Below are 9,382 nucleotides of genomic sequence, written 5' to 3' on the forward strand. Positions count from 1 at the left end.
CCGTCAACCTATGTTATAATAAATGCATGAATGCTAAAATAAATGCAGTTTTAAATGTGTATGTGTAGTATTTGAAAATTGTAACAATGTGAATAACAGCCGCCTACAGTAATTACTATGACAGCAGATGAAGAATTAAAACCCCTATAAATGGTTAACTAAGTTTTTTACTACATCCCATATTTGAATTAAATATTTTCATAATGCGCTATAGGCTATCATTTTATTATTTAGGCAAAAAGTCTCAACCATTTAGATCAGTCGTTCATCTCAAGCTAAAGTTTTGATGAATGCATTTTTAATTAATAAAAAGAGAAGTACATGGACCTCTTAGCGACGAGGCTGTAAAGTAAATACTGATCTTGCTGACGACAGACGATTAGGCCATACAACGTCAACTTATGTAATTTCGGTAACACCAACACTACTGGACATGTGTTTGTTATGAAACTTCCTCCAAGCCATCATGACCTAATTAATAAATAAAAATGTATAAAATAATATACAATAAGTACATACTTAGGCCTAGTACTTATTGTCTAATTTCGGTATAAGAAAATCATATCACCAGTAAAAAACACTGAAAGATTGTGTTCATAAACATACTAAATTAAAGATGTATTGTCCCTTTGACTAATTCCAAAATAATGTGGGTCATTTTGAAGTATCATAATAGTTATTAACTTTCACCAAAGGTTTTGTTTGTTTTTATTTTTGGGGAAAACTAAACGATAAATTCAACAATGTTTTATTAGAAATGTCACCTCTTTGCTCATAAAACACTGTGTAAACCAGATCAGGAATCCTTGCAGAGAGGTTGACAACACAAACAGGTACAGCAAAACACTGGAGTCATTAAAGAGAGTTAGAATACCGAATATCCACGTCAGTCCAACAGCAGGCGTCAGAAGAAGAATTCTATACAGGAGGTTCCTAAACCAAAACGAAAAATTAATATTTATAAAGCTTGGTTCCCACTAGAACGTAACGCAAGGACGTAAACGCAACGCAAGCGTTTTAAAGCTTGGTTCCCACTAGAAAGTAACGCAAGGACGTAAACGTAACGCAAGCGTTTTAACCAATGACAAGCGAAGTTATAGACAGTTAGCAATCACAAGCGAATAAGTCATCGCTTGTGATTGGTCAATTCACTTGCGTTGCGTTACGTCCTTGTGTTGCGTCGCTAGTGGGAACCACGCTTTATTTGTTTAAAACGATAAATTGATAAATATGAATATCAACATATTTTGTTGAATTACCTAATAAATGCCCTATTACACTCATGGTTGTTGGATTATAGTTTATTACAATAAAACCATGGTTATTATTATAATTGACTATGATGAACTACTGAAGTAGATATAGATACCGAGAATCGACTTCCCACACAAGCATTAGGCTTAAGGCACACCTTACTGATTGTCGTAATTGTAAATTTAACACGTGTTAATTTAAGTAAAACTTACCGGATCTGTCTAAGTTTACCTATTTCTTCTTCAGATTGGTGAGGCGTACGAGCTTTTTTGTATGCTACATATCCTATTTTGCTCAGTTGAAGTGAAACAATCTAATAAAAGACACATTCATTGAAGACCGTTAAAAGTTGTTGAAAAAATCTGAAATTAACCAATCCACACTCATGGAAAAAATAACAAAAATAGATATTATTTCTTCCGTTTGAAATATCTTACGCTCAACTTTACGATACATACCGTTATTGATAGAATAACAGGAACTACGAATGCCCACGTGACTCCATAATCAACATTTAACCAGCAACTAAAGCAATAACAACAAAAACACTTTATTAAGTTTTGTATTCAGTTATCATTCGATGAATTATATGTTTCATTAGTTAGAAATGAAAGTAAAAAGCGGAGACAACATAAAATGTGACGTTAATAATGTTTACAATAAAGTATATTGCGCTCCTATATTTTATTTTATGTCTTTGGCAATGTGGCCAAGGATTACCAATAGTGAATTAATCACTGTCCTATCAGATAGGTGGTACTCCCCCTGATACAGGGGCTATTTTGTGAACCAGTTCACCGGGGTACCCCCTACTCTTTTCGAATAATGAACTGGGTTCTTTAAAGTGCACACAGGTTATAACTGTGTACACTGGACCTACGGTTTATAGTCCTTATCCGAGAAGACTTGTTCCACCACCAGAACTTGGAGCGAGTCGGCCTCGAACCCTTGCCGATGTTGTTGGCTTTAGTACGGTAAACGGCGCCCCTGCCTTAACCGCTCGGCCATTTGACTCTGTGCGAAAATGGACTATACCGAGTAAAAAGTAATAATGGAGTAAAAAAACAATAATGAGGGGAACAGAATTGTCACCTCTTAGATGCATAGCTCTCCCTCATGATACCGACTGTAATAGCGACAATTAACAGAGGAAATATCCAACCAAATATTCGAAAAAATCTGAATCTTTTTTCAGCATCATGAAATACATATTGGATAGACATGTACATGTCGGTAGACAATGACGTCATCCAAGTAAAGGCCACGAGCAGACAATAATGGAGACAAGATGCAACGATAGAACAGGCGATCTAAATAGAAAAGAGCGACAAAATAATATGTAAAAACAACGAATTATTAAAGAAAATATTCAATAGGCCTACAAGCTAACTATTATTCGTCAAAATGACTGGTAGATATGGGAATTCGAGTAAAATTAGGCCTAATTCAGTCAATTCTGGTACAACAGCCAGAACCATCGCTACAATATCACATGGGAAGAATGGTTGCTGTTAGAAGACGTGATACTGTATCCTGTTTATTGTCACTAGACACGACACCTTTACCTTGTTTTCAATTCCAAAGACAATACAAGTGAACAAACAGTTTGCACAGAACAAGGATACAACCAGATTGCCTAACAAATGGTAACGCCGTGATCTTCGCAGGTCACTATATATAAATAAAATAAAATGTCAATATTATGTATTAGGCCTAACTTAAATTCTTCCAAATAATGTTTAAATTTCTGCAACAATACCAGATACTCCACTTTCACGTGGAGATGAGCTCCACTGCTGAACATAATTTTAATTTTAACATGCACTATAGGCCTACAACAATCGTAAGAATAAACAGGATTCATCAAACCTTAAACATATAATGGTTCCAAATGTAAACAGTAGAAATATATTTGATGAGCACAACCCTATATAGGTAATCAGATGCAGACCAATTCCATCTGTCTTCTCTTCTTCTACCTAAAATATATCTCCACAGATTGTCAAATCTAGTTAGAACTATTTTGTCAGTTTACTCGTGGAAGCATCGCGACACTTTAATATTTCTGTTGTACGCGGAATAGATGGTTATAGCCATTGTACTGTTTGTGTATTCTTTTTAGTCGCGTGGAAGCGACTCTATAGTTCACTATGTCGGTCGGTTGGTCGGTCGGTCTGTCTGTTGGTCTGTCGGTCTGTCTGTTGGTCTGGTATCACTATGCATTGTAGCACGCGACTTAATGGCTGTTGGCCTTGTTTTATAAGTGATTACCACACATCAAAGTATTGCATGTGACATGTGAACTTCTTGTAAGAGTACTGTACATAACAAATAAATTAAACCTATGTATAGACCTACCTGCCTAGTTCTCATTAAGATGGCAAATGTTGTAAGGTGTTTACATGAGCAGGTTATACCGTGTCTATGATTGTCGTTATTAATTATTGTATCACAACCCTTAGTTGACCATTCCCTGAAAAAATAGGATGTACGCAAAATATCAAAGATTAAAAAAAGAATACACATTTCCATTCACTTGTAGACATACAAGTGGTCAAGAGGTCATTGCGATATGCCTCGAATGTGTCCGTATTCTTCTTTACAATCCATCATGTTTATCAAGATTTCGGGTTCGAATCTCGTTTGGGGCAGCTTTTCTGATTCTCACGTAATTATTTCCTTATCTTAATCGTTTAAAAAATTAATTCATGTTCAGTACAATATTATTGTAAAACTTCTAATGTATTAATACATTGTAATGCTCTTGGATTTAATACGTTTTGTCATTTTGCCGATACCTCCATATTCCATTTCATTTGTTCATTACAGTGTTATCTCAAAGATTTACATTAACCAATTTACTTACGAGGGAGTTACAACTTCGTTGATAAATGCGCAGACGGGTTCTAATAAGGTATTTGCTTCATATTTTATCTATAAAAAAAATTTAATTATTATTATATATATGTATCATTCAGAGTCAAGCACCTGAAGATTGATTTCATACTCATGAAACAGCCTGTAGTGCAATAAAATGTTCAGTTGGTAATTTACTAGCGTCTTTCATTTATTTATATGTATATATATATGTATATATACTGTATTCGAGTATATTCGACACGCAACATTTCATTTTGTTGATAAAATACGTTTGATATTCCTACCTGTGTCGGTGGGTAAACAACCTTTGAGTTTACTTTTGAAATAACATTACCAACAGCATCGTAACAGACCAGAGATACCAAATCACTTGCAATAGAGACATAGCCGCCATTGATCCTACAGAATATAATAATTTCCTAACATTTTACACTTGTCAATGAATAACAACGAATACATATATGGGTTATTACCGTAAAGTACTTTCAGAAATAACCAATCACACAGTTTAAACATACTGTACACACCTCGATATTAGCGGCAAGACGGATTCCAATTCCAAAACAGACGTAATAATACTAATTGGTCCTAGAAAGGAGTAAATTGAATGTTAACATAGTTGACAGGCTGAGATTTAAGAAAAGAAGATCTTTTTCGTGTATAGGCCCAATGTGTCTGTATTTTGCACGTCTCGGAACTTTGAAGCCATACAAACCTTTCTGTTGTGTTTTAAATAAATATAAGCAGTAAAACTATAGACAAACCCATACCATTAGTACCACTGTCCATCTGCAAAGAAAACGCAATGCTGTCTGGATCTGTTGTAATAGATGTCAGATTAACTGAAGAGTCTGCCGTTTTGAAAAGCAATACCTCTGAAAAAAATTATTATATTTTGAGAGTTTCAGCAAAACACTCTGTTCCTCTTTAAAGGTTTCAAAAGGCTAAAGTCATATTCATCTATTCAGAGTTCATGATCTCTAATAAAAAGTGTTTACCTCCTTGGTCAGTTGTAATATATTTGAATTCATCTTCATTGAGTTCATCAACCTGTTCCAGATATTGATCATTGAAATCGTTCACAAATTGCAGTATGCCTACATCTAAGAAAATTATTGATCAATCAATATAAGGTCATACTATTAAAACGATTCACCAAAAAACTATTTAAAAAATCCTGTAAAAGGTACAAAATAACAAGTGTTAAGTCACAATCTCCGATGTTAAACACATCATAGTTCATGTGCAAATGAGTTGAATGTTGAAAAACGTTTTGAAAAGCAATACCTCTGAAAAAAATTATTATATTTTAAGAGTTTCAGCAAAACACTCTGTTCCTCTTTAAATGTTTCAAAAGGCTAAAGTTATATTCATCTATTCAGAGTTCATGATCTCTAATAAAAAGGGTTTACCTCCTTGGTCAGTTGTAGTATATTTGAATTCATCTTCATTGAGTTCATCAACCTGTTCCAGATATTGATCATTGAAATCGTTCACAAATTGCAGTATGCCTACATCAAAGTAAAGAAAGTAGATTCGTTAATCACGCTGGTCTAATTATTGATCAATCAATATAAGGTCATACTATTAAAACGATTTACCAAAAAAGTATTTAAAAAATCCTGCAAAAGGGGAAAAATAACAAGTGATACTGTAGTCACAATCTCCGATGTTACATACATGGCGATTCTCTTTCAAATGTCTGCAAATGAGTAGAATGTTGAAGTAAATCACACTTCGACAAATATTCTCCTTTTCGGGAAAACAGAACGTGGAAGTCGATATAGCTTCTGTATATAATTGGAGGCATATTTGTCCTATCGCATTTATAAAAGTATAGGCCTAACGAGAATGCTATAGTAAGTGTTGTAGAACAAAATGAGTAGTATATAAAAAGAAGGAAAAGTAAAAATTTCAATGTAGAAGACTTGTTGAATATTCTGGTCTAAAACAATCATAGCCAATCATAATATAAAAATAAGTAAATACAATTACCAATTTCCTCAGGTGGTGTCGGGCTCGTTGGTTCGTTGGTTGAAAATTCTGTGACGTAATTATGTATATACATTTTTTTAACCGGTTTGTTTATTCACAAAATAAAAAAAAAGAATAAGTTGTAAATTCGTATAGGATATACTTAATTTTTCAGGAATTGAGTTATTTGTATTATATTATTATTATTATTATTATTATTGTTATTATTATTAGTGTTATTATTATTATTATTATTATTACTCATGGTTATAGACTAACGGGCAAACCATACACGATACCAGAAAGGTATAGGCCTATTAGGACTTTTCTCTTAACCTCGCTTGTGTTGTATAGGTACATTAATTTATTGATAAAGATTTTAGAATAGTGTGATATTTGTAGCCTTTTATAGGGTTTCGGGTGCAACCGACATCGTCCCACCCGTAACTAGGCCTAAAAGATCATTATTTTTTGCATCCCTCAACCAAAAACACTTTGGTAAGCATGTAAAAACACTAAGTAAGGTTTCCTTATATTTCTCAAAAGTCATAGACTTAGCAATTTTGTTTGAAGGCCTAACAATATTACATTTTTGCACTGGTTTTTATGTTAGAATTAGGCCTAATAATATTCCTCTAAAGTGGTACATTATTTAATCTCATTGACACAAAATAGGCCTACCCCAAGTGTTATTATTTTCACACACAACACCGGCTATTCCGTCATCAGTCCCACAATCGGACGACTCTTTGTTGAATCCACTATGACAACACTCGCTCAGTGTTGGTTCTCCTCCTCGGCATGACATGAATTTAACCAAACGATAATGTTTATTCTCCGGTAGGAACTTCGTGGCATTTGTAATTACTTCTTTTGCAACACTGAATCCTGCTTGGTAGCAAGCTACGTTGGCATCACCTTTATCCCATCGAAAGCCGCATATATATCTCCACTTTCCATCATACAATAATTCTACTCGTCCTTCAGATGGTACTTGCCCATTTATCAACCTAATATCTGAATAAAAAATATCCATTATACGTTATCCCCGTCGATTACAAAACAAAAATAAATACATATAATAATAATATTCATTTTTTATAAAGTGCTTATTGCACAATGCTTCACATTATTACCCCAGTCATTTTTTTAGACCAAACACGACCATAATGCAGCTAGTAATCAGCGCAAAGTAACTTTTTAAATCATCAAACATTTAGAAATATATTGCCTTGAATTTGGAAATGATCTATCGATAGAACAAAATAAAATAGCTTACTATGATAACTTTTTGTATTTGGCTTATGTTAAATTACTACTGCAGGACAAAAGAAAAACCATCCACTCCCCCTTTCATCTGGTCACAGATTATTTTAATTAGAAACCTTCCGGATACGTAGGGTTTCACGGGGAGAGTAACTAGTAGCCCACCATTAAGTTGTCTCAAGAGGTGTTCTATCTTGTTAGGCCTTACCTAAGGTATTGTTACTGCAGTTTACACCATCCACTTTTCCATCTAAGATGCATGGTGATGTTACAGATACATTTCCAAGGCCGTCGTGTTGACAATCCATTAGATTATTTTCAGACCCCGTACTACATTTTACACTATCTAAAGCAATAACGTTGTTGGTGATATACTCTGTCTCGTACATTTCGTACCTGAAGCAGTTGTTGTAACCCAGCGAGCGACAAACGACTGAACACATTCTGGCGCGGAATCTCGTTCCTTCCTTTGAACAGACAAGACCGAAGTTCCCGTTATAATATATCCTTATATAACCTTCATTCGGGGTGAAGCCACCTTCAATTATTACATCTGAAAAAAAGAAATAATAGAATAGAAATGCAAAGGCAAGAAAAAAAAAGGTGCATTTTAAAATCATGTTATTTGCTAAAAACAAAACGTTTTGATTATTTGAAAACGAAAGCGTTCATGAAAAAGTAAAATTGACACGGTGTGGTAAGCTTAAGTTCTGATTATAATGGTGGTATTACATTTTGTAAAAACAGTATCTCAAACATACCTCCGTCTTTAGGGCTAAGGTGGTCTCCGACATGAATGCAAGCTATCAATAAAAGCAATATTGATAATGAAAACAACGTGCATGAATAAAAGATTGGGCTGAACAAAATATTCCTTTTATGTTTTCTAAATTGCTTGCATTAGGGACTGAGTTTTGTTTAATTTAAAAAGTAATTATTTTTTATTTCTTAGAAAAGTTAATTATTTTATTTTGCTTTTCCTTCCAATATGATATGACATACATTATCAACAAATTATCTACCTGTAAACTTTAACAATTATCGAATAATAATATACTTACACAAAATACCCAATAGAACAAAATAACTTTCCATTTTAACAGGCCTATAGAGTGATCTGCAATAATAATATATTAATAAAAATAATGGGATTGATACGTAAGGGCACATTTCCGTAAATTTGTGCGCTAGAATTTTAACACCGTACAGAAAGTTGGTTCATAATTATATACTATTTCGGTACTGATTGTATCACCTAACTAAAAACCAGTACTCTAATCTGGAGATGTTGGTGATTTTTTGCGGTTACAGATGCATTTAAGAAAATTTTAAAGAACAACATCTTACCCAAATGAATGCAAATATTAATTTACCACCAATAATTTTAACGTTTCTTAGTCTTCTTTTGGCAAGCCGTTGCAACCACAATGAATGGAGGTGAAGCAATGTTAAATTCACTCTGAAATATAGTCTTTTATCTCAGAAGAATTGGAGGAGTAATGCATCTCTGTTTAATTATAGCGTAAGTCAAAACACCAAATCAATAACTCACACAATGGCTATTTTGTGATTAAATTTTTTTCAAAGTTAATCTTATTTATACACGCCTTTTTCGAAATGAACTGCATATAATGTTGAACAAACTAGTTCTTTCATTATAAGTATCAAATTATTCTAATGAACAAATTTCATAAATTTGTTGATCAATTTAATTTCATAATATAACCTAAGGCGTCTAAATAATTTAGAAATGACAGAGCCTCAAAACAATTCAGTAGACTAGTGTCATCAGCTAAATTACAAAAAAAAAAAAAAGAATAACCCCTTCTTACTGTAATTTAGAAAGTTTGATATCTTTGATTAAAGGTCAATTTCAATTTGCAATCGATCGATATTAAAACGACACCAAAAACTTATAATTAAAAAATAGAGCTTCCTCAAGACTTGAGCTACGAATACTAATGTGTGAAGGTGTGGGCCTTGCTGTCCGAATCCGGTATTCGAAATG

The 9,382-nt window shown here is 33.5% G+C and overlaps 2 protein-coding genes and 1 long non-coding RNA gene across 3 annotated transcripts; all 3 read right to left on the bottom strand.

Annotated features, from left to right (window-relative positions):
- Window positions 1-9: 9 nt before the first annotated feature.
- LOC140040213 (adhesion G-protein coupled receptor D1-like) lies at window positions 10-3,163 on the bottom strand. Its single transcript, XM_072085975.1, has 7 exons — window positions 3,124-3,163; window positions 2,820-2,925; window positions 2,347-2,564; window positions 1,713-1,779; window positions 1,467-1,567; window positions 765-933; window positions 10-471 (listed from the first exon to the last, which is right to left on the bottom strand). The coding sequence occupies exons 3-7, from the start codon at window positions 2,502-2,504 to the stop codon at window positions 400-402; spliced, it is 567 nt and encodes a 188-aa protein (XP_071942076.1). The 5' UTR covers window positions 2,505-2,564; window positions 2,820-2,925; window positions 3,124-3,163; the 3' UTR covers window positions 10-399.
- A 453-nt stretch (window positions 3,164-3,616) lies between these two features.
- LOC140039547 (uncharacterized) lies at window positions 3,617-4,518 on the bottom strand. Its single transcript, XR_011842524.1, has 3 exons — window positions 4,419-4,518; window positions 4,121-4,188; window positions 3,617-3,727 (listed from the first exon to the last, which is right to left on the bottom strand). It is a non-coding gene; the product is annotated as an uncharacterized lncRNA (long non-coding RNA).
- A 1,993-nt stretch (window positions 4,519-6,511) lies between these two features.
- Window positions 6,512-8,469, bottom strand: LOC140039224 (egg peptide speract receptor-like). The gene is made up of 4 exons (XM_072084823.1): window positions 8,436-8,469; window positions 8,136-8,177; window positions 7,583-7,927; window positions 6,512-7,125 (listed from the first exon to the last, which is right to left on the bottom strand). Exons 1-4 carry the CDS (start codon window positions 8,467-8,469, stop codon window positions 6,767-6,769), a joined length of 780 nt encoding a protein of 259 aa, XP_071940924.1. The 3' UTR covers window positions 6,512-6,766.
- Window positions 8,470-9,382: the final 913 nt, after the last annotated feature.

The sequence above is a fragment of the Antedon mediterranea genome, chromosome 2 (genome assembly GCF_964355755.1).
Source record: "Antedon mediterranea chromosome 2, ecAntMedi1.1, whole genome shotgun sequence".
Classification (NCBI taxonomy): domain Eukaryota; kingdom Metazoa; phylum Echinodermata; class Crinoidea; order Comatulida; family Antedonidae; genus Antedon; species Antedon mediterranea.

Coding starts and splice junctions, on each gene's coding strand:
- LOC140040213 (XM_072085975.1), bottom strand. CDS start 2,504: ATGACGTCATTGTCTACCGACATGTACATGTCTATCCAATATGTATTT. Junction 1,780..2,346: donor GAGAGCTATGCATCTAAGAG/GTGACAATTCTG, acceptor TTATTGCTTTAG/TTGCTGGTTAAATGTTGATT. Junction 1,568..1,712: donor CTGTTATTCTATCAATAACG/GTATGTATCGTA, acceptor GTCTTTTATTAG/ATTGTTTCACTTCAACTGAG.
- LOC140039224 (XM_072084823.1), bottom strand. CDS start 8,469: ATGGAAAGTTATTTTGTTCTATTGGGTATTTTGT. Junction 8,178..8,435: donor TGTTCTATTGGGTATTTTGT/GTAAGTATATTA, acceptor TTTTATTGATAG/CTTGCATTCATGTCGGAGAC. Junction 7,126..7,582: donor CTGCAGTAACAATACCTTAG/GTAAGGCCTAAC, acceptor TTTTTTATTCAG/ATATTAGGTTGATAAATGGG.